This window comes from Lates calcarifer, linkage group LG7_1 (genome assembly GCF_001640805.2).
Source record: "Lates calcarifer isolate ASB-BC8 linkage group LG7_1, TLL_Latcal_v3, whole genome shotgun sequence".
In the NCBI taxonomy this organism is placed as follows: Eukaryota; Metazoa; Chordata; class Actinopteri; family Centropomidae; genus Lates; species Lates calcarifer.
In genome coordinates this window covers 20389437-20415316 of record NC_066839.1, presented here as the reverse complement: position 1 = coordinate 20415316, position 25880 = coordinate 20389437, and the positions used below count along the sequence as shown (strand labels likewise).

The 25880-nt window shown below is 42.1% G+C and overlaps 1 protein-coding gene across 1 annotated transcript; it reads right to left on the bottom strand.

Annotated features, from left to right (window-relative positions):
- Positions 1–910: 910 nt before the first annotated feature.
- meis2b (Meis homeobox 2b) lies at positions 911–25875 on the bottom strand. Its single transcript, XM_018703379.2, has 13 exons — positions 25429–25875; positions 24808–25040; positions 24020–24158; positions 23721–23774; positions 23432–23482; positions 23156–23302; positions 19865–19979; positions 11160–11299; positions 7985–8061; positions 5700–5758; positions 5385–5474; positions 4833–4929; positions 911–2280 (listed from the first exon to the last, which is right to left on the bottom strand). Exons 1-12 carry the CDS (start codon positions 25438–25440, stop codon positions 4871–4873), a joined length of 1176 nt encoding a protein of 391 aa, XP_018558895.1. The 5' UTR covers positions 25441–25875; the 3' UTR covers positions 911–2280; positions 4833–4870.
- Positions 25876–25880: the final 5 nt, after the last annotated feature.

Here is a 25880-nt window from a genome sequence, read left to right as displayed (position 1 = left end):
GAAATCCAATGTAATAACCCTGCAATAGATTTTTTTTTTTCTATTCAGAATAAAATCGACTCTGGTCAGTAGCTGTTTTATTCGATTACATTAGGCTATAGGCCTTTAAATAGATCAAATATTTAAAATATCGGTAGGAGAATATTATTTCTATTTTTATTATTCATGTTCAGGCCGTCTGTTACCATGTACAGAGCCACAGTGGAATGTGAAATGAAACAGGCCCGGCGCACACTGAGGCCCGCAGCTCACACTAATCTTGGCCCTGCATGTCACGTCCTTGTAGCAATAAATCTATTTGCGGCAGCAATTAATTGTTTGCTCCAAGTGACAATTAAAAAGCTGAATATGGCTGAAAAAAAAAAAAAGGGGGGGGGGGGGACGACTTCTTGTTTTATTTGAGGTGTGACAGCGCCTGCTGGCAAAAAACAGCCTTTTATCAGACTGATTCACCATCCACTGTAAAAGTCAAATTTAGATGACTTTAAAAATAATAATAATAATAATAATAATAATAATAATATAATATAATAATTTGTATAAAGCCAAATCCTCCGGGTTTTAACTCATAGAGCGCGAGATCGATTAAAATGAATATTTATCAATGATCATAAAGGCTCATTTAGAGCTCGTGCAGCTTTCCAGCTCTTTGCTCTGCTCCTTCTTTGCTTCGTCAATACAAACCGCAGAGGATCGTTACAAGCTGACAGTGATAAATGAGCTCCTCGCTGCTCCGGTGCCTTTATTTATTTATTTATTTATCTGTATTTATTATTTATTTATTATTTGTAGTTTCTGTATTTATTTCTTTTCTCGTGTCAATGTTGGGGAGCAGAGAGTAAAAAAAAATCATCAGTGAAACGAAGGAATTTATTCAATTTTTTCAGGACACAATGTGACTCAACTACCATTGTTCCACTTTTTTTTTTCTACATCTTTCTCTCTGTCACGCAACACGCACGCACGCACGCACACACACATACACAAACGCGCGCCACGGCATCCACGCAGCCCAGCAGTAGCTACAGGCTTTATAGAAACAACAACAGTGAGTAAAAGCTGCCGCCGCCGCAGCCTCAGCCTCGGCTGTGATTTTCTTGAATTTGGCAGCGGGGCCATCCATCATCCCTGTCACCATCAATCCAATAACACCACACAACTGCAAGCCTCGTCTCATATCGAACCACAGCTGGCTACGTGACCTGCTCCACCAAACTAATGTTGCTGCTTAAACCGTTTTGTCCAACGCCTACACTGACCTTTCTCCCTCGGATATTTAAAATCAGCCCGCAGGAAAATACAAAATAAAAAAGTCACATTCACATTAAAACACTCTGTTGCTTCTTTGTTTCGTCTTCCTCAATTAAGTCTTTATTTTGGTTTTAGTGCAGACTTCCTCTCTGTGTTTTGGTGCTACGAAAACTATTTAAAACATTGTCAAAAAAAGTGGACCTCAGTCCGCCATCTGTAAGTCCCCTGTTCCCTCAGAAAGTCTTTTCAATTCCAGTTTTTAAAAACACAAGTAAAATCCAAACAGAGAAAAAAAAAAGCGATGCAGTGCATGGAGAACAAAAACAAAAACATTCAGATCATTTTTTTCTTACAAAATCTTGCCTTTAGTCAGGATTTCTTTTAAAAACATGTCAGTGGTAAAAGCTCACTCTAACGTCTAATGATCACAAGCGCAAACATGGACGGAAACAGCCAAATAAAGAGCACAATCTATACAGCACAACAATTAAAACTCTCACCGAGTCCTCATATTTTTAAAAAGATATTCCACAGTGTTTTTTTTCGCTTCTGTCCTATGAAGGGGAGGGTGTGTGTGATGGGAATATTCAGGGGTAAAGCTTTACTTAAAAAAGGAGAGAAAACAGGAAAGTTGTCATCCCCCGTGGTTGTAGAAAAATAAATAAATAATTTAAAAGGAAATGGAGGAGATGTGTCAAACTGCTTCTCTTCACTGTGAAGTCCTTGCTCGTCGTATTTTTCCGTGCAGCCCTAAAAGCTCCTCGCCTCACACCGAGTCTCTCTTCTCTCTTAAAGTCTTTAAAGTTTGTGGGGGCGGCCTCTCGTGCAGAGGTTAGGCTTTTTTTTGTTTTGTTTTGTTTTTTTTTCCGTGGTGATCCTGTACACGCGCGCGCGCCATGCGGGCTCGGGCAAGGTGAGGTGGGAGTGGTCAGGTGGGTGTGACGTGGCGGCTGCAGCAGCGGCGGTGGCGGCTCCGGTACCGAGCTCCACTGCCGGATGGAAGAGGATCCCTGAGCCAACCACGGAGGCCTGGACACACAGAGGACAGAGGACAGGGGGTTAGGACGTTGAAGCCCACGTAGGGTCCAGAACGTGGACAGAACTGACTCTACCACACACCAAAATGACTAAATTACATTTTGTGGACCTAGAATTATTTTTTCCCTCCAAAGTACAAATTTCCACTCTCATTTAATACAGAAATTTCAAACAGCACTACCAAAACCAGGAACAAATACAATAAGCTGATATCCACTTGGGGAAAAAGAGCAGAGAAATCACTGAAAGTAGAAACTTCATTTTGTGCAGCAGATTTCTTTCCCCTTATCTTCTTAAGACCACTCAGATGTATTTTGCGACCACGACCTCTATCGTCTGTGTAAAAGGGTGAGTGGAGCTCTTTGTTGGTGACATGGATATAAAGTCCTCTAAACTCAACGGCCACTTAACAGCTTGTAGCTTTCAACCACATCTTAAAGTCATCTTTGGTGGTGGGAAGATACTCTTGTTCAGCTTTCATCAGCTGACTTACTGCAACTATGAAACTTAAAGGATGTTAGGATGCAATACCTCTTCCATCCTCTGATGAGACTGTGAGGTGCAGTTGAAAGCTCCAGTAAAACCTAGAAGGTGGACCTTGACTAAAGGCTCTTTTTTGTGAAACTTTTGAATCTTAAAATTCTGCCTTTCTTCTTCATTTCTCTCTGACTTATGACTTTATCTCTGAATTCTTCCCCCCTCCTCTGTGATTAATGTCAGGAACAAATATGGTTCGGTCTCACTGCACTACCATCATGTTGCATTTTGAAATGAACTCTTCCAGATCTACTTTGACAAATATGTAAAGTCAAGATAATAAAACATATGGTGGGGCCAGCTGTATTGTGCAGCAGAGAGGAGAATAAAATAGTGCAGATTCAGTCATGTATTCCATAATGGCTAAATGTTATGGCTCGGACTTTATCGTGCATGGAAAAGCCTCATATGACTCCAAACACGATCCTCTTCCTTCATGCGGTCCTGGGGAGATTTACTGCCACAGTCAGCATACGCTCTCACCACAGATCAAATTAGGGGAGGCAAGAACACCCGGCTCAACTGAGCTATTACTGTAACTAGTCAATGATCATTCAATGAGAAATAATTAGATTAAACACTCTCCAAAAATATATAGGCAGCATTTATTCAGGCTGAGAGCCTGATGTCTCTATGCAGATCTCGATGTATTTATTTATTATTTCTTAGACGAAGCGTCACTATCTGCTCTTTGAACTTCATTAGCAAAGCTGGGGGAATTATCAGACAGGGAGGAGGGGGGGGGGTTGTGTTGCCGAAAATTGGCCCCAGTGAAAAAAAATGAAGCAAATGCGGCTCCTATTTACATATAAAGAGCTCTATTAATCAAGGTAAGTGTCATTACAGCGAGGCTCATTGAGCAGTGGAGAGTGGGTGTTAAATAAAATTCTCTGTGCTCGGGTGCCTCCGGCAGGCGATACGTCTTGATTTGAGAACTGTCAGCGGTGGTGGGGAGCTGATAGAGGCTGGAGGGGGATGAGGAGGGTGGAGGTGGGGGGGGAGTATTACCCCGATTCTTAATCAGATTGCAGGAAGAAGAGAAGAGATGGAAGAAAAAGAAAAATGGAGGAAGAGGAGGTTAGAGTGATGGAGAGGAAAAGAGGAAGTGGTGTGGGGAGAGAAATGTGTTTCCCCACACACTGAATTTATTTTGTCGACCCACACAGACAGATTTAACCCCCCCCCGAAAGACTTTTTACATTGTTCTAAGTGGCTCACACCTGGCTATAAATTCATCTTATAGGCCAGCATGATGTGTGTGTGTGTGTTTATGTGCCTTCATCACTGTAGTCTTATCTCAGGCATGGTCTCATATATGTGAGATTTAAAGGACAAATTGGCTGTTATTTTCTCAGCTTTATCTACCATTTCTATCAGTTAGAATTTAAGGACTCTCTATGTCCCATCAATACACCAACACTAAAAACACAGTCCCTAAAGAAGGAAGCAGCTGAAAACTACAATGCAACATCACAAATTTAGCTTCTGTTTCAAAATTTTCTGTGTACTATTAGGACTGGTGGGGAAATAATGAGGAAATCATTTGTCTATTTTTCTAATTTGCTGGCTTTGTCTTTATTTTCTTTTAACTGTAGAATACCCCCAAAGGGGAAAAAATAAAAATAAAAAAACAGATGACAGTCCTCAGTGGCCCTGTCAGTGTACTCAGCCCTCACTGATGAAATGTGGGAACTGATATCACTGATAGAAATGAATGTTCAAAACACCCAAGTGGAAATAAACCAGAATTATCCTTTAAGAATGAAATGCTAAAAAGCTGAGCAGACTGCAGGCTAAAATCAAACCAGGAAAACAAAAGCAAACACTGATTGTTGTGAAACATATTCTGTGAAAATGCTTCTTGCATTGACATAAAAAATGATTAGCTTGGTAAAGAAGGAGAGGAACAGATCAGAGGTATGAGTGGCAGCAGTGGAGGAGAAGTGAGTGGGAGAATGTTGAAGCTTTGTTCAGAAAAGAGGAGAGACTCAGACTGCACTACTTACTTCACCCTGTTGTTCAGGCTCGCCTCAGTGGAGTGGTTTTACATGTAGTGCCACTGCCCGTCCATGCCCATGTTCATACCCATGCCACCCATTGGCCCTGGAGCGAGATGTAAAAACGCTGTTAAATACCAGCAGCATGACAGACCACACAGAGAGCGCTGTCCTCTGACGCTGCTGCAGCAGCTTCACCTCTGATGCTAACACAACGAAAAACCAGCCATGAAGCGTTTAAGGTGTGAAAGCTCATTTTCATCTTGCTCTTGTGTAAGATAAAAGTTCACAGATTACAGATACATTTAAAATGTTTAAATGGTTATTTTATTGTTATAATTATGCAAGTTTTTTTGGTGTGTGTGGTGTCTTAAACTGATGCTCTACAGTGGTCATCTCAGAGATGGTGGTAGCAGAAAAACATGAAACCTAAACAGCATGTTACTGTAACAACATAACAGGGTGCTTTTTTTAACTGTTGGAAACTCAGCTGACCCCATGCAGAAAGTGATCTGACATTTTGCCCTTGATGGTTTGATTAATGTATGTGAGATTGCTCACCTCCAGGTCGGAGACCCATGTGCTGCTGCCCATCAAGAACGAAACCTCCCATTGGCTGGCCATCTGGACTGTAAGCTGTACCCTGACTCACTGTGAGAGGAGAAACAAGACTGTCAGAGTGTGCAACCCAGAGTTGTACAATCATTCTGAGACATGCTACACACAGAGCTGCTGCCTCATTCTGCATCCCCTTTTTACAACCCATAATCCTCTAATACACATCTGTCTCATCAGTCAGACTGTCTCTAGCTGCTCTCCTCCACCTGATCAGTCTATTATTTAGCACATTGAACACTGAATGAAGTGCAGCTCTACCTGCTCTGTTGGACTGGTCAATCATAGGCTGGACTATTCTCCTCCTTGCATTAATAAACCTGGAAAAAAAGAACATTATCATGTCAACTCTGTAAGAAACAGACAAAACAAAAACAATCAGACAAGCGTACACATGTGGTGTATGTACCTAAATAAGTCAGTTTTAATGTTCAGCATTCTTGACTTCAGAACATGCATGTGATAAAATATAATAAACTCAAGGGTGACTTTTTCTAGCTTTTCTCTGAGATCATGCCTTTTCAGTGAATGAACTTTACTCTGGTGTCATCTTGTGACCTAAGGATGAAAATCAAGTGACATGAGTGAGTTACACTCACTAAGGAAGGCCACGAGAAATGCTCAAAAGCCCTGAAAAAAACTATAAACTTTGATTAAGTTATATTATTAAGTAATATTTTAAAGTTTTAGATCCATGTCGTGTACATTATCTTCACGGGAATCAGGTCTTTAGTGAGTAAAAACAGAGATCCCAATTCTTCTGGAAAAAAAAAAAAAGATCATAAACATTTAATTAATTTTAATTAGTGTCTTTGTTGTGTCCTGCACTTCCCTCCCCCTCCTCACTGGTTTTCACTGGAGAAAGAAAGCTGCCCCATTCATCATCTACAATATCATCTACAAAAACTGTCAATTTCATTTGGCAGCGTTTGAAGCTGTGGCACCCCGCTGTGAGTCTCCAGGGATCTGACTAATAATCTAGTTTATTCCTATTGACATAATCTGGGGCATTAGGAGGAAAGTCACATAGCTTAAAAAATCTATTGATTTGGGTTTAGCCCTGTAGCCTCAGGCTGTGATGAGGCTAACTGCTTTGCCAATGTTTTGCCTATTGATACATCAAGCAAACAGACAGTACGGTGAGTTTGCATGCTTTGATATCTGTATTGGATAGAGCCGTGACTTAAATCCATGGTCATCATTTTCATGGATTAGAGGTGGGTGGCTATGTAATTAGGACTGTTGGAAACCTGATACACTTAACACTTAACACTTTAGTGGATTTAAAAGTAGGATTAGAGCAACAAAGCAATGTCATCTCATTTAAACCAAATTTGAATCCTGCGCAGTCTGCTGGTAAAACGATGTCACACAGAACAGTATCATCTGAATCCTGAATGTGTACTGTTTGATTGGACTGGTCTCTAGCTAAACTCACTACAAAGGTGGTTCGGCCCGGACATGTTCTAATCCATCGTGTCATACGCGTAAAATGAGCTGAGCTCTCTCTTCTTTAAAGCCTTTACCCTCAGCTGCTTTTTTCTCAGTTTTCATTCCTCCTGTTCACAAGCCTATAGTCGCTGCATGTCACAGCCAGAGAGCTGTATTTTGTCATTCCCAGGATGAGGTAAGTGTTTTTTAAATGGTACTGTTTAGCATTTCAGTGGTACCAGACATGTTTAAGGACAGGTGAATTTAGGATCATGTCATCTGCTACAAATTATAAGGAAAATAGATACAGTATCATTTAGTTAATTAATTCCTGTAAATTGCAAGTGTAACCCAGAAAAATTATAGTTTCCAAAAACTGAAATGATGAAAAAATACTTAGTGGGACTTAATTATAAACTCAAAACAAATAAGCTCTGACTAAGTTAAGTGAAATAATAGACTCTTTATTTTCCCCATAACTACAGCACAAAATAACACAATTATTTTCATGAATCTACAGATCCATAAAATTGCGTGTCCCCAAAAATTCCATATAATTTTTTTCAACTTGTCCATAGATAATAATAACTCAGTGCTGTTAGAAAGTATCTAAATTAAACTGTAATCATGGATGTATCGACACCAAACACCCAGATTGCTTTTATGAAGGCAGGATAATTATAGTGATTTCATTTTGATGTAACTTTCCTAAAAAGAGATATAATGAACAATGAACTGAATCACTAACAGCAGGAATAGAGGTATGTATTGCAGAAGTTAGGTTTTATATTATAGTTAGATCATTTGTGAAATGTTCCCCTGTTGGCCAAATGTTTGTCATGTTCTGACCATAAAGAAACCGTAAAGTTTAAAATCACAATTAGCACATCAAGTCATTCTAAATCCAGCAACATGAGTTTGATGTCTGTGTGTTATGACTCCATGACTCATAGCCAAGACTGAGATGAAGACAGAATATGAACTCTAAAGTCAAGTCAAATTTATTTTTATTGAAATGTGACCCAGATTGTGTATGTATATATGACTGGATATGAGAGCAGTAAGATGTTATGTGACAGGGCATTGACGCTCAGATCCGTTTTGGAGTGTCTTACCAGTTGTTCACTTGAAGTATGGTGAGGCCTGTGTCTTGTGCTAGCTGCTTTTTCTGTTCCTCTGAGGGGTACGGGTGCTGTGAGCGACAAAAAGATAAGAACATTCAATAAATAAAAAGAAATAACTGTCAAGGCTTGCATTAATTTAGAGGCCTGCACGTATATAGAGGCAATTTGCCCTAAAGTGCAGGCTCTGGCATGTCAGGATGAACTCCCACTCAGAAGATGGAATCATATTCACTCTCAGGTACAGTGATTCCTGGAAGCGAGTCCACAAGTGGACTGTGGAAAAAACGTAGGCTGACCACGGTTTGGCCCCCAAACACTTCAGGCTAAAAGCGCGTGGCATTGTGTGACAGTATTTGACATTATTTGACATTGCTTGACAAATGATCGGGTGGGATATAAAGAGGCACAATGGTGGCTTTTGTTTGGGGCCCCGATAAGGCCAAGCCCCCCGTCACCCCATCACCCCTCCCCGCCTTGCTCCGTCCCCGTTCTCTGGCCCCAGTCCCTCTGCTGACTCTGTATGAGCGCGCGCGCGTGTGTGTGTGAGACAGTGGCAGGAGGGCGGCAGATGGCAGACAGAGGTGACCTGTGTACTGAGAGCAGGGTCGCGGGCCAGTCCCCATTCTGCTGCTGTCAGGCCAGCAGCCGCCTCCTGTGGTCCTCAATGAAGGATGAGCTTCCAAGCACTTCATTTTTTTAGATGCACACACACGCATATATATCATTACGCTTACACATGCAGGCGCTCATTAAAGCACATTCACACACAAACACAATAACATGGGTGTGCAGACATATACACTGTACATACAGCAGGGACTCCCAACTTTGTTTTACTAACCATCCAGAAGTCACAAAGATTGAGGACCATTACTGTACAGTACACACACACACACACACACACACACACGCAGACATATGATCACATGCAACACACAAACAGAATAATGCACAGTAAGAGAGGACAGATACAAAAGTAGACAGACAAAAACATTTGTGCACGCAGACACACACACAGAAGCTGATCTAGATACATAGATAGACATGCACACACATATGTGTACTGAGGGTGTTTTTTGCACTCACTACAAGCATCCCTCCCATTTCAGTGCCTGACAGTTGAGTGACAGATTACTCTAAACTCCGCCTTCAAATCAAAGCTCTACAACACAGGGAAAAAAAAAAGAAAACCTCTCCCGTTCGTCCTTCTGCACTCCCCTTTGCACTCATGAGACCAAAAGCTCTGTAGCAACTGGCAAGATGTACACCGAGGATGATTCAGTAATCCATAATCTCATGAAAACAAACTAAAAGAAAATCACTCTCACAGCTCTGAACTTTACATCCTCAGTCTACACTAATCAAGCTGTTATTTGTTTTATTCCTCTGTAGTCCTTTGAATCCTTACTCCATCTTAGCCATCAGTTGATGTTTATGAGAATGGACAGAGGAGAGTGCCATGTTGAGTCTGTGAACTGTTAAAAATGTGATAGTGTAAAAATAAAAAATAAAAAGCAAATTTTCATTTTTCTTATTTCTATTTGGGATAAATTTAGCACTACAGTTCCAACCATGCTTTGGTTTGAACAAGAAAGTAAGTGAGCTAGCTACACTTGAATCTGCCCAAACAGAAAAGAGCTGAGTGTGTAAAACATTTATTTAATTTTATTTATTTATTTTTGAAACTGTACTGAATACAGTATATTACAATATCTGAAATGTGTGTCTTTTGTGTATATATGTGTGTATATACAGATTTATGGACGTTCCCCTGGAATCTGAGAACCTGTTATCAAAGAGAAAGGTCAGCTGATTCCAGAGGAATGCGTAGAATCCTGAAAAGGAGCAGCAGTCGGCTACAAAACCTGCTGCTGGTACAAAAACCGTCGTTAGGAAGAAGAAGCGGAATGATTTGTTTTTCTAATAAGAATCTGGAAGATATTTTACATAATTAAGATGCAGGGGTACGAGCATCACATATGAATAATTATTTTAATCTTTTATCTCTGCTGAGAAAACAATCAAATTTCAATTGACTTGGACACAACACTTGTGATTCCAGGTTTGCCCCTCAAACTCAAACTTTGGCATCAATCTTTCAGTGTGGATAAATGCAGAGTTGCATGGAAACCAACAGTTACGACCAGGCTAATGAGCCGATAATGAATAATATAATGAATCGAAACCTTTCACAGCTGCTTTCTCTATAGCTTCCTCAGAAGGGGATATTTTAAGGGTCTTCAGAATAGAGACAAAAGCAGGAGGCTACAGCTAGTGGTGGACAGGACCCCCACACCACCCCCACCCCACAGCGGCCTTCTTACCGCGGGCCTCACACTGCAATGTCTGACAAAACATAATCCCGCTCCTTTCACACCCTCAACGACTGATGAATGCTTGATCGCTTGGGTGTTGCAATAGGCCTTTCAGAGGCCAAAGTCCCCTTGCACACTTTTCATAGGCACATCCTGCCATGGCAAACACTTGTGCTTAACAAATTAGGCCTGAAAGGGGATGGGGAACAGAGAGGGGATAATTCAATTATCCTCCTTTTTTATCTGGAAAATCTAAAGGTGGGCTTTGGAAAGGAAAGGATTACTCCAAGTACAGGACCTGTGTGGGCCTTTTACAAACTAAACAACTGAGGGGTTATACCACATCTAAGAGCGGCAGAGGTAGAAAAACTGAGGAGGAAGCGGCGGTGGTATCTTTTGGACCTTGGATAAAAGGTAAAGCTCTCCTCATGGGGACTTGCTCACCCCCTCTTACAGAGCTCTGAAACAGCACTGCTGCCTCTGAACGGGAAGCTTCTGATGTTGATATCTGTACAAACGCTGGACTGGTATTTCAAAAAGGACCTTTAGACGTGAGTTCATCTTTGCACCGTTCTCTTACAATGGAACAAAGATGAACTTAGTTTCAAGATGCTTTTGGGAAATCTAGCCTGGGCTCATTCCTGGGTGAAGAGGCATCATTTCAAACAACTGTTGCCTGATGGAGGGGCTTTGGTTAGACAACATTCATTTCTAACATTATATGAAAACAGTGTAGAGCTTCTGTTACAGAGACAAAGACAAATGTTGCATTTGGAACCTATAAAAAGCTACAGCTGGATGTGGCTTGTAGGAAAAAGCAACTAAACAGGATCTGGGATAGATTCCCTTACCGTAAGGTGCTGGAAGAGCCACGCTCTCATTATGTTTGTGGCCACTTTGGGGAAGATGCCTCGTTTCTTCTGCCTCTTCTTGTCCTGGTCATCCTCGTCTCCCGTGCCCGGTGATGCCAGGCTGTTGTCGAGGCCGTCTCCTGCGATCAGAGACAAGTGGAGTCACGTTACGAGAAAGCTTTAATTTGGCCCCGTCGCCTTCATCCTCCTCCGCAAAAAATGTGCCACGAAAAGGGCAGACAGAGGAAGATTGCATTCCTCCATGGCACGGCAGCACAAGATTCTTCCTCTCACCTCTGCTTGACTCCCTGGCCACTGGATAATGAAGAGGAGTTTGTAGTGCGGGAGCTCAATAAAACCAAGAGCTATTAATTCAATCTGAGCCACGCGTTTGACATGAGGTAATGACTGCGGGAGCTGTGTGCCTGACATGAAATAATGAACATTCAAACTGCAGTCGGACTCAGTGTTATGTGCTCTTATTTATATGTGACCTCTGCTTGAGATAAGACTAATGATTTCCATAGTAAAGAAAAAACAAAAACAAAAAACAAAAGTCTAGCCAGTGAATGAAGTATGAACCCAACAACATCAAACCCTGTGCTGTTTGAAGTTGGAAGCGAGGCGTTCACTTGGGGTACTGAGGCAGAATGACGGGGGTGTGGGTGGGTGGGTCGGTGCGACATGAAGCCGTCACCCTTGTGTTCTTATGTGTTCACTGACAGACCCACCCTCTTCCTCCACACCCCCACCCCCATGCCAACCCTCACCGACAACGTCTGTGTCGGATTGTCTGCAGCGCGGCGTCATGCCGGGCCCTGGATCCCGCCATTAGCAGCATCCCTGTTTGATTTCAGCGGGAAGCTGGCGTGGATCGAGGCAGGAGGCTTCCTTTAAGCTGAGATTTCCGCCCCTGCTAGCTAACTCGCTCCATCTCGCAACACAAGGGGCACTCCACTCCCTCTCCCTCTCTGCCATTAATTGTGCATCAGCCGAGATGATTTACTTTTAACAGTGGTGGTTATTTTTCTTGCCCTCGGGGCAGAGAAGCCTTGAAAGCCTGCCTGGAGGGCATGTGAATAATGCATCTGAGAGACTCCTCCCCCGAGGCGGGACAGGAACCCTACTTTTCTTAAGATTTGCCCTAGCATGTCTTTTTGTTTTTAGAGATGCATCAATCAAATGCGCCTATATGAGCCATATTCATGCATAAATATTTCAGCTAATGAATATTGACATTAAAAAGGATGTGTTCTAGGGTCGGGGGGCTCTGGGGGTTGTGGGAGTTTTGACTGATGGTGTCCAGCTCTGAGTCACTGACTGACTGGCACAGAGTTCACACTGCCTCTGTCCTCTACTCTGTACTTTGTCTTGTCCTCCACCTCTCCTGCAGCTTTGTCAGTTAAGTTACTTTGCAGGTACGGGTTCCCTCAGGTGGTGGTGGGGGGTGTTTTTAATGTTAAAATCATCTTATTCCATGCTGTCTGACAGTATCATACTGTATGTATATTCTGTATCATCTTGTTCCAGCTCTGATCACTGAGTGAGATATTCTAACTCAAGACTCCAGGTGCTACCTTTTGGTAACTTTAGGATCTCTATACAGTAGATTACAAGTTTTATTAACTGCTTAACAATGTTTTTAATGTGGCCTGATTTGATACAAGTTATCCTGGTTCCAGACATCTGAAAAATCACCCTCAGCTTCAATACATACCTAACTAGCTACAGAGCTACATCAGTGGAAAGTATCAACAGAAAAATATCGACATGGTTTTGCAGGCAACTTTAAAAAACAGACTGTTAAATCAACATATTTGTTGGACCATCATGTAAAACATGAACAGCTTCTAACAACTGCTACCGCATGGCTGTCTCTTGTTGTTTTGGGATAAGGTCAAGCCAATACAAAACTAAACAAAATAACCCATCCTCAACCCCTACCAAGGAAACACCTAAGATAATACAATGTCTAAATGGTTGAATGAAGAGAAACAAAATGGCAGTTCAGCTTGATAATGAGCCTATAATGTTCCTGCAAAATGAACGCTAACATTTTAAAGGTAAATTGATTTTTTCAAATAATTTTTCAAGACCAGCTTGAGACTGGTGAATTTCTATCTCTTGAAGAAAAAGGGAAAGTTCATTTAGTGTATTATGACATGAATCAAAGAGCAGCTGCAAATAACGATAAATAAACAGTGCACTGCAGGATGACTGGAGTTTTATATTTGAATGGTGTTGTAGTATGTTTCACCTTCAAATCATAAAGCTTTAGCACATATGTGGAAGGAAAGAAAGAAAGAAAGAAAGAAAGAAAGAAAGAAAAAAGAACTAACAGGACTTGCTCGGCCTAATTATATCTAAGGAAGGCATACTGTTCTTTCCTCCACCCCCACCCCCGACACCCCACCCTGTCCACCTCCTCTCCTCTCCTCATCCCTCTTTCTTCTGCTCCAGAGAGGGAAAGCCGCGGGGCAGATCCTCCGCTACACTAATCGCTTCTGACTGTTCCCCAGCAACTCGGCCAATCTAACCAGTGTGTGACGGTGCAGTCTCAAAGTCGTACACCCGTGCAAGTCTCTCATGCCCCCTTCACCTCCGCCTGCTCTTCCCTCTCTCTATCTACCCCCCTCCTCTCCTCCCTGCTCCACCCTGCCTGCCAGTGTCTGCACGCGGGACACCGGAGGGGGTAAGTGGGGTGTGTGTGTATGTGTTTGGGGGGGGGGTAGTAGTATATGGAGGGGTGGGCATTACCGCAGGGATGGCTGGAGCATTGCCCCGGGGCTAAAAAGAAAAACACACAAAAAACAGCACCCTGAGATATGAAGAGAAGTCTTCCTGTCCTCTCTACTCCCTTCTACCTCTGCTGCTCTTATGCTCTGTTCAGTCTGAGCTATTACTCATTTATTCCTCTTTATTTGGACCATTTCAACTCAGCTTTAATCACTTTTTTTTCTGTTATGCTCCTTGCTGCGTTCAAAACATTCAGAGGCCACAGAGTTAACACAGAAATCTTCATCTTAATTTCTCCGTATTTGCCTAGGTTTGCTGATGAATGAGTTGAGACAGCTTTTATACAATGCAGGAGGTTAGTAGTATAGCACAGAAAAACAAACCAAATACTGTCCTCTGGTCTCTCTTACATAAAGAACTGGGGTTTACAAAAAGTTCTGTTACAGCTTTGTCACAGGACTGTGACTTTTCTTTCTCCTCTATTACTGTTTAGTCATTTCTTATGCGCTTATTGATGCTTGTCCATTTTCACTGCATTTGGCATTCAATTTTTTTTTTCTGATACTGTAATCTATTATCTATTAAAATATATGTACTGTGGGGACTACTGTGGATGTATCTTATATATATTATTATTAGAATTACCTCTCGCTCAAAGCAAACTAATTTGTATTCATAATTCAAACAGCCTCTCAACATGTAACTGTGTTAGATTCATCTAAACTGCTGAGCATGAACCCTGTGAAAAAACTCTTGCAAAAAAACAAATACATATTCATTAATAAAATCTACATTTTACTCGAGTCATTTGATCTATTCCTGAGCCCTAAAAAACCTGCATGTTCTAAAAAAGTTACAAATCTGCTTGTTCATGAGATCATTTAAGCTGAACCTATTTCACTTACTTGTTTTTATGATGGCTAATTTTATTGTAAAACATCATACATATATGTATGTATATGTCATATTGGCATTTGAAATTGTATATTCTTTAAATGTAGTTTTATTTTCTCTTCTGTCTGTAGCTCAGTGGATGTTACACTGTGCAAAGCAGTAAGCCGGATGACGTGTCCATAAGACAAAGTGCGGAGCGTCTAGCAGAACTGATTGCCGCACCCCCAGCTGCATCAGTGATGCAAAGCCAGCGCGGCCCGTCTAATGAGCTCAGTGGGGCCCTGATCCATCATCAGTGACACCTCACAGCTCCTCCCCTTATTAGACATGATACAAGGCTCTAAATGGAGCAGTCTGGAAGGTTTCCAAGACATGGGGAATCCTCTGTATGAGAGCGTGAACATGATGATTAGAAGCTGTTGATGATGAGATGCAACTGTTTAAAGCTGTTTAAAGCCGAGCAGTTTGCATGCTGGCAGTGAGAGGTACTGTTTGAAAAATTCTTACTGTTGTACACAGAAATCCACAGATAAGTAGCTCACAAGTGTGTGTGGAATGAAGAAGATCTTAAAGGATGCCAGAAAACTTTCTGAATTTGAATTTGGGGTGAAAAAAAGCTAAATTTTTAAAAAAAGTTTTTAAGAAATCAACAAGAAGAACATTTCTTTGCAGTAAAACTGTCCCTCAAGGCCTCAGCATGGTCTTTGTGTAAGTTTTCACACACTCTCCCCTGCAATCACTGATGGGTACATACATGTTCTTGTCCACAAGAGTTACTGTAGTTTTCATTGTGGACAAATATCAGTTCATTTAGAAATGTAGACTACACATTACAGTAACAGCATGGCATGAAACAAGGCAGTATGTCCAGCCTACATCTGTTGCCTTGACATATTTGCCATAGCAGATCCTCCGCAAAGAAACAGATAAAGCAATATCAAGACTGTGTTCCCTGTGCTGTGTGTGACCACCAACTAATTATGACTACTGCTCACAAAAACCAGGAGCAAATCCACAAAACAGAGCCTCTCGTGATCAGCAAACTGGAGACTGTTTCAAATTTTCAGGGGCCTACGCTGGGTCAGTGGGCCAGCTGCAATTATATAACTGAATAGGTTTGTGGGTGCAGGAGCTACACAGCAGCCCTAACTGAGGACAACTCACAGAACAGGCGGTCAACAGTTGACTGGTTCTATTTCTTTGCTAGAGAGCAGTTCCAATGAAAGCTATTCACACTGAGGTTAAATGTCATTTTTCAAATGTCATTCTATACTGTGAGCTGCGCCGATGAAATTCAGTTCACCTCCATTGTGCTAGAGCTGGAAACAGGAAACCATAAACCAAAGAAATCTGTGCACATGCAACCCTAACCCTATTGAGATTTTTTTTTTTTTTAGAATCTAGGAGTGCTGACCTTTTGAAAGTAAAATATGCAGCTATCAGTGCAAAAAAGTCAGTCATTAATTTTAAAAAGTAAATGTCTTCTTTTCTGCAGACACAACAACATGCCCTTCCCTTTCTGTCAGCCAGCATTGATCTCATTCTCTCTCTCTTTCCCTCCCTTTGTAAAACATCTCTGAGATCCACAGCATGACAGATGCTACAGGGACATTAGCCCACGCTCCCAGAGAAGCTGTGATGTCATTGGCATGTCAGCACCTCCACCTCGCCTCATTCCTTCCTCCTGACTCCAGGCTCTGGATGTGACAAAAAGATGCAACACATCCTGTTCCTCACATTCCATTTCTCAGCACCAGTGTGCAGGGATCTTTTCTGAGTCACTCCCACTGCCTTTTGTTTTATTTGGGTCTTTGTGATGGACATTTCAAGCCTCCCCCTCATCCTCCCCCAGACCCCTTCCAAACATTCCAGGGAGAGCTCAAGCCCCTGTAGCTGTGGTCACCAGCAGTCACCCCCAGGGGTTGAGCTATCAAAGACACAACTCTCCGCATATCACACAGCTTACAAGGCAACAACCAGAGCCTGGGAGCTTACAGAGGAGCGGGCGGCCATGAGCCAAACCACCAGCCACACAGTGGATGGATCATCTACCTGTGGTTAGCCGGAAGCCACAGCGCCACCACTTTAATGTTCCCAAATGACAGTGCATTTTGAAATGGTTTCCTCAGTCCATGTAAGCATGACTAATGACAACCCACTGCAGTGAGGACAGCACCATCACTTCCCATCTTCTGCTGGATTGCCATTAAAATGTAAACTTCCGTAATCATTTGGGATTAAAAACTGTGGATTTAATTTGATCTCAAATTTTTTTGTTGTTGTTGCACAATGTTACAGTCTTTGACCTGTCTTTGTATTGTAAGCTGGGGGTTACTTCCACTAGATTGCGAATGACATGTTTACATTGGGTGTGGGATAACTGAAAATAAAAGAATGAATATAATTTTAAAAAAAAAATAAGATTTGTGACAAACAAAAACATTTTCTCTCATTTTGTTCAAAAACTGTTAAAAGTAATGAGCCCTACAAAGCTATGGTGCTGCGAAAATCTCCGTCAGGTCATGAAGGTCAATTAAGCATTGACAGTTATGTAAGTTTCAGGAGAGAATGCGTCCCTACACATTTAATGCTGACATTTTTCCAACTGGTTATTCCTACAGTGTACAGTATGGTTATGTTTAGCCGGCCCAAAGCACTTGGGACTGTGGTCTTGGTTAAATATTGAGAAATATTGATCTGGTCTTTGGCATGAAAGTTGGATGTGGTACAAACCCAGCCACTGTCTTGGCTTTGTGCTTTGCTACATACCAGGCACACTACTACCAGCACTGCCACTGAATGGTGCAGTCTGGTGCAATAACAATGTAACTCCTCAGGAAAAAGTCATCACTGACTTCACACTCTTTCCCTATCTTTGTATTGTGTTTTAGTCTCCTAAACCTAACAACATGTGCTCTAAGCATCATCCTTACTGCCACAACCATGACTTCTGTGCAGTATAACAACATCATGTACACTGGAAAAAACAAAGACATCCAGCTAGCATAATCCAGGAAGCAGTTGTGTTTCCTCTGATATGATCTGGCAGGGCAAGCTGAAAACATGGTGGAGAGGGAGGACATTTTTTGGGGAAAGGCACAAACAGTGGCATGCTGGTGTTGAAAGCAAATGGTCAGTCCATTCAAACCATTCATTAGTTCACTCATTCATTACCACAGAGATCTCAAGTACCTCATGAAAAGGTGACCATCATGTATGTATCATAATAGCTGTATGAAAGCTCTATGTAGGCCATCTACCTGCTGCAAATGAGATTAGCATGATACGCCTCTGACCATCCTCTCTCTCCTTTCAGGTTGTGTGTTTGACTCTTCCCTAGCATGAGAATAGAGTGGAAACAAGGCAGCGAGGCCCAGGGAGAAGCAGCAGGTAGCATGCAGCAGATCCTGCTGCAGCAACCGCAGCTCTGATCATTCTGCCCTCATCTTCTCCTTTGTTCCTCACACATAAAGTGTTCTGTCCTTACATCCCTGCAGGGGGCATTCTGCACCCCCCCCCACATCCCCCCATCCTCTATGCATTCTCTCCCAGGTCAAAAGGGCATGGACCTTGGGTTTTCCCCCCACTGTTGTTTAAAAAAAGCCTAAAGGAAAGAAGCTATTCACACCATGGTCTTTCTCAGCTCGCCTCAACATAGACTTCTGGACACTGAATGGGTGAATTAAAATTTACCAAGCATACATGTCACACTCTCAGTGTACCTCAGGCAAAGCTGAGAAGCCAAGATGATTTTCAAAAGCAGATCCAGAACACTTGGTCTGTTTCTGATTGTCTCTTAATCTCTTGTCTTGCAAAGCATCCTCCTATTGTTCTTGTCAATGCTCTGCTCATTGATGCCTGATGGGCAAAGGGTGGAAAGTTGCTTTAAAGTCCATTCTATTTTTACTGAGGCCAAAGGGGAGAAAAACAAAAACAAGCCATAAAACCCTTATAGCCTCCAATTAGCACATCAGAAATCACATTAAGTGCAGGAACACCAGGGCGACACAAGAAGGAGCAGGGCTGGATGGCATCAGAGAGAGACAACAGCACACAACCAGAGTTAACTAAGAGGATCTCTTCATCAGTGTTAACTGACTTGTAACTGACTGTTAAAGGAAAGGGGAAGGAGCCACATTTATATGGGAAAATCAACATTAATTCCCCCTTTGGTGTTTTTTTTTTTTTTTACTTGAAGTCAAAGTTTAGCTCCTTCATATCTGTTAAAACCCCATGGTAAGATTTTAAAAATGCATAAACTAGTGTCATTATCTTCTGAGTATAATGTTCTTTAAACATCAAATTAAGGATACATATGTTGTACATGGTATATTATCTTACTGTGAACAACATTATAAAAAAAAAGCAGTACCAACAATGTGTTAGTCTGTCTTGTAATCAAGGTCATAGCCTGGATTTTGGAAATACTGAGATTATAAATCAAATATGAATAAATCAGTGTTTTCTGTAAACACAGTTTACCATCACAAAAGTCTAAAAGCTGTTTCAAACCTTCTCTACACTTTCAGAACTTACGTGTGGTGGGAAAGTGAAGCCTTCATCTTTTTTAGTGAATTTATAGTGAATCTAAAATAATCAGGTAACTAAAACAAAAATATTGAGGACACGACCTCAGTGTTTTCAGTGACAGCTACAGTCTGTCTCAATACTTTCTGACTTCTCTACTCAGCCCAAAGCACAGTGGATCAGTGGATGAAGATGTACATCTTTAAAAATGGCTCATAAAATAAAATAATCCCCTCATGCAGCTTTTATCAAATGTTACTCAAACAGGAGGAAATTTGTTGGAAAGATTTTTCAGCAGCATACTGATGTACATTAGAGTTACAGTTAGGGTAAATACCTAAGCAGTCTTCACTGAGCTTGTGATTATCTGTTTTGATCAGTGCAATTAAGAAAACTGATTAAAGTGATTAGATGAGGTAAGTGCATGAACTTTGTTAAAAGGATCCCCCGGGTCACCAGGCAGCAGGGCCTGTGCCTCAGAAAGAGGTCACAGGAAAGTCAAAGCTTTGATATGGAGGAGGACGCAGGAGGCCTGCGGGCGCTCTTACCGAGTTCACTGGTGTTGTCCCCACTCTGGGAGACGTGTCCCCCGCTGGACGGTCCCGGGGTGCCCACGGAGGGTGTGGAGTGGGCGTCATCCATGTCTCTCCAGGACGCTGGGTTCTGAGAGGTCAGAGAGAGGTCCACACACCAGGGGACAGGAGATAAGGAAAGAGAGGAAAGAAGAGAGGAGAGGGGAGAAATAGATGAGGAAGGTCCAGTAGATCCAGTATGAGGTCCATTATGCAGTTTCCCAAAGACACAAAGACAGCTGAGTGGCATGATTAGCATAGCAAGGCAGGAACCAAGTTGTCAAAAATGTGAGCCAAGAACAACATTACCATTCTGTCCAACAGGGAGGTTTAAATACAGTTGCAGAGAGAGTAGAGAGGAGCAAGAGTTCAGAGGACAGTTTAGCAGCTCTGCAGCATGTGAACCCTCCTGTGTCCTGGCTGTGTCTGTGACCAGTGTTGGGGAGAAACCCTGTATTTATTGGGCCGACTGGCCCGGCCACTCGGACAGCTCTAAGCCCAAGACAAACAGCAGATCTCCCTCTTCAGCCTCTCGGCGTCAGCTGTTTGCCGGATGGTGATCAGATGAAGAGCTTGGCAGATGACAACAAGAAGCGCGGGGACAAAGGCGCAGTGTGAATGAGGCCTCTTACTGATGGCCCCTCTTTTCTTATCCAGACTCACAATAATTACAACTCCTCAGTACACACAGCTACTCAAAGAGGCGCCATGTGTTTGCACGTTTATCAAGCTAATGAAGGTCTTATTTCCTCACAGTCCATCTGTTCAAACCCAGTTAGCAGGAATGGAGGGTCATGTACATGTGTTACATTCATATACAGGTGAAGGGAATTCTACCAAACATTCATGCTTATGTTTACCATGTACAGTAGCTTTTCATCCTATACCATTATCCAGATCACTCACTGTAATGACTGATTTCATTCCTACACCAAGTGAGCAGCAGCAGCAAAGAGAAGGTAGAGACAACTATCAAAACGTAAACAAGCTCTGTATTTTTTTCTCAAGAAATGGCAAAGAAACCAGAGCAGTCAACTTAAGGAGGATTTTGGATCTGATTGGAGACAAATACTTACAGTAAGCCGGTCACATATGTCATTAAATTAGCCAAAGTCAAAGTCAGAGTCATAATATGGAAAGAGATTCTACAGTCTGTGGTTTTAAAGCACTGAGTTCAGTTCAGCAAAAAGTTTAGTAACACCCCAGTTTCAGTTCATACAGGGAATCTGTTGCATGCCATCTCTCTCCCACTGAATTTCAACCTTCTACTCTCCACTACAGACATGAAATGCAGTTTGAGTATTGCCTGATGTTGAAAGTGAAGGTTTTAAAATGATTTTACTGAAGCAGTGAGAGAGTTGATAAAACTTGCATAAATGTCACAAAAGGTCATTTCAGATGGGCTCCTTTTTAAGATAAAAAAAAAGTTAAAAGATAACTCTGGCATTTTTAACCTTATATTCCCATGTTTTGGGTGTAAATGATTGATAGGGACAACAATCTTTAGAATCTGTGCAGTACTGAGCCATAATTGTGTACTAAGCAAAACAGCTGCTGCTGCAATGTAATCTGATGGGCAATTGCTCATGTCAAAATATGTCCACTAAAGTGCTTGTTTTTGCTTTTAACAGCCTCCAACTTTTATTTTAGTGTCTGACAACATTATGGATAGGACTTCTACAGAGATAGACTTTTATATTAAACAGTAAGATCATTTTTGTTGCACTACCACACTCCATTGACAAAAGCAGTTTCCTTTGATTCTGTAATTGTGATGGAAGTGCTGGTACCTCATGCAGATCTCTACGCAGCTTTCAATAAGATTCTTGAAAAAAGTTACATTAAAATTGGAACCTAATGAAACAAAATTATATCAACAAGATCAGCAATCAGCAGCGTCAGGCTGAACCATCAGTATAAACCCTCAGAGTGGAGATCACGACTGAAACAGAACCAGTCCAACAAACCAAATGCACAATCAACTAACATACCTGTAACCTCCCACACTGCTTTTAGGCCTTGTAAATGACAAACTGATGGTGGCACACTCAGTGGTTAACATGCAGGTACTTTACACAGCTGTGCATGTGTTTGTACCCAGAGTAGAGCAACACATCCATTATGCAGTGGCTGTTAGGAGGAAGGCATTACAGCAGGAGAGTGTCCTGTCACATCAACTGGTGGCGTCACACACACACACACACACACACACACACACACACACACACACACAGTGTTTTGTCACTTGATGCATAAGGAAGCATATTCAGAATTGTACCCCAAGGAACAAAGAGAATGTACAAGCTACACTGTAACTCAGAATCACCCCAGCATCTGAATTTGCTTCTTTGTAAATGGACACAGGTGCCAAAAATAGGAAGAGGCTGTGTAAAGCACACAGCAGGGGAAGCAGCCTGACAAAGACCCCCTCCACTCCAGCTATAATAATCCTATTGGCTTAGAAACACCAGTCTGAGAGGGACCGAAGCCCAACAGCAAACACAACACTGGCAGCTGCACTGTGCCCCATGATAATCATCATCATCGCACTTTACAAAATATGATCTCAAGCCTTAACTCTCTCTGTGTCTCACAGAAATCTTCCTCTGAGGTTCTGCAGGCGCCCTCAGACTCAGACTCCCACCATCCAGCAAACAGCAGCAGCCAAAGACTGACCAGAGCCAACAACCTGTTTTTTGAGGTTTAATCCACTGAATTATTAAGGAATTCAACTTAAACATCCTGTCAGATTCGCTCTGCGCCCTGTCAGTAAAGAAAATGTTTGAAAGCACAGGAAGAAGGATGGGCTCCTGCGGAGAAATGCATTAGTCTATAGTGGTGGTTCTCAGCCTTTTTTGCTTTGTGGGTTCTTTAAATGAAGTTATGTCTTCTTGCCCCAGTCATACCTTATGTATGTTAATAAAATGTGAGAAATTCCACCAAATAGGATTTTTCTCTTTCGCCTATCATTTTTAACCCTGTGAAGGAAAAACTCCCCAGTAGGCTATTTCATAAAAAATGTAAAGAGTGGAGAAAAAAAAAAAATATATATATATATATCACTTTGAAGTAAAAGTTTTAGAACCTCTGGTCTACAGCAACTATGTTACCTTTTAGATAATGTAAATAATAAGAGTAAATGGTGAGAAGCAGCATCTAACACAGCTCTTAATTAAAAAAAACAAAAAAAAAAAAAAAAAAAACCGCGCCATCTCTTCTCAAGATCAGCTTTTTTCTGTGAACCGAGAGCAGACGGGTTTGACTCACGTGATCTGCGAGGTTCGTGGAGGATCCTGAGAGGTCGTCGAAGTCTGACTTGCAGACGTCCCGCTCCTCTATGACCAGATCGATGGGCATTTTGCCTTTCAGGCAGCTGATGTACCGGTGGCAGAAGTTATCACAGAGCTCGTGAACCTGCGAAATCCAGTTTTCGTTTAGATTCTCTGAGTTTGAACTGAGCCTCAGTGTAATAACAAGCTATAGGCTGTTAAAAAGTGATTGTGTCATTAAAGGCGGGGGTTAGACTAAGCAGTGAATTTTTACCTTCTCTAATTCCAGCAGGTGAAATCGAAGGACTTGAATCGCTTGAATCATCTAAAAACAGATTATTTTAAAATCAGTCGCAGAAAACAGGAGGAGCAGCAGAGACTCCACAACCATTGTACATCCGCTAATTATAAACATACAAATACTGTTGTTTTTAATAACAAAAATCAACGTGTCCTTCAGGTAAGACGTTGCCTCGGGCCAGTCTGTGGCGTCCCGCTGCGCGCGGAGAGCAACACGCCGCAGAAAAGAGCAGAGAATCAAAGAGAGGGAAGAAAGCGCTCACCAAGTTATCCAGCTCTGGGTTGGAAGAAAATAAAGGTTTCTCTGCGCGGATCTGAGGAGGGATGGGAAATGAAAGACATCAGCTGCTGTTTTCAAACACATTCCGTTTTTTTAAAAAAAACAAACAAACAAAAAAAAACCCTCCAGAATGAAGAGAGTAAATCAGAAAATTAATCACAGCCTACTTAATAAATTACAATCCTTCATTCGATATAAATAAAGTGTTGGACTTTTTGAAGATTATTTTCTTGACTCTTTCTTAACTGTGGCTCTTGTACACCTGTGTGCGCTCCTACCTGTTTTGGCAAACACGGCTATGTCTTCGTTGAAGGAGTCGGAGGAGCAGACGTCTCCTCCCGCCACCCCGGGCTCTCTGGGCGTGCAGGTCGCCAGCTCACACTTCTCGAACACCAGAGCCAGCAGAGGGAATAAAGGGTGGCTGCAACACAGCGAGGACACGGGCCCATTGGATTGTACGGTCATTGTTAGGCCTGCACATGAACTATTGCCTAAAGCACATCAAAGCAGCGGCAGATAACATTTCACATTAAGCTCGGTGGCTTCAACAAAAGAATTCGGCTCTGGAATCTGCCGCAAATATTTGTTTATTCCTCCTTAATGCAACGGAGCAAATGCAGTCGGAGTAATTCATCCGCTCCCAGTGCAAACAGACGTTTGAATTCATGTTGCTTGTTTGTTTCCTCTTGTTTCAAACAGAAAAAAAAAGATTAAATTGGAACTGAAATCAGAAATTACTGGAGTTAGATATTTTCACTGACAGAATATATTATTACTTGTGACGTAACAAAAAAAAAAAGAAACAGATTTCTTATGCGAAATTTATGTGAAATGTTTTATCTGTCTTTCTGCTTGTGAGTGATATATATAATTAAAATGAGCTTTTGTTCCTATTAAATAATAATTTAATTTTTTTTCTAATATTTTCTAGTCGACTAATAATAAGAACAATGATATAGGTTCATAGTAATATAATAAAATAATCGGCAAAATAATAGTTTATTATTCTTCTTATGATTATCGTTGTTGTATAATAACATATATTATTGTTATTTTTATTCTATCCACACCCGTAGATTTGGTCCTTGTCTCTCTTCAGCGCGTCGTTGACGGCGCTGCCCATGCTGCTGGGCATGATGTTGTGCGGCGCGTGGGCTCCGTAGTGCTGGGTCGGGTGCGGAGGCGGCCCGTGGTTCAGGTGGTGGACCTGGGGCAGGGGCCGAGGGGCGTGCGGGTCTCCGTACATGGACGTGGGGACTCCGACTCCGTCCATGGCGCCTCCGTAATGAGCCAGCTCATCGTACTGGGTTGAGGGGGTGAAAGTTGCAGATGACATTATAGAACGTGAACAGGTGGCGCGAGACAAGTGGAGGAAACAAACTTCCTCTGTCTAAGTGAGTGAGAGCAAAACCTGGGACTACAGTTGCTTTAACACTATCAACAATATTCCTATGATGCGTTTATTGGATCCAGTCCATTAGACCTGGATCCACATGCAGCTCCCGCAGAGCCTGGAGAAATGTGCATATGATTACAGTAGAAAATCACTGGCTGAGTTCCCTTTTTTGTTTGTCCACATCATGTTTGTCATTCATGCATTTTCCCTAAATGAATTACCTGAATCTGTTTTAAGGATGCAAACCAGTCTAATAACGAACACTCTAAAAGAATCTGAATGAAATGAGACGTACCCTTTGCGCCATCTCCGTGCGCAGTTTCCAGCCGTGTAAAGAGAAGTTTGGCGTTGATGAGAAGTTAAATTGAAGACTTTTAAATCCAAGAGGGAATTATAATCCGGTCCTGTTCTGTGGCATGGAGCAAATCAATAATGACTGAACTGTTGTAGTGATGTTAAACGCGAAGGAAGCAGCAGCATCGGTCCTCACGCGCCAAAAACACCCACTGACAACTGGCGAAGTGGTTTCCTGTGCTTCTTCAACTAGAGGATTAGTGATAAATCTGTCACATCTGAGTGTTTGATGTCAGCTGCACTGACGGTCCGTGCTCAGTCCTCTGCTCTCACTGTGTCCTCGTGTCCATGTCCTCTGCGCGCCGACACGCTCACTGTCCGCAGGTCTTGCTGTGGAGCCGCTTATAGGAGCCGCTCCGTGATCTGCGGGACACGCTGATGACGGAAGGTGGA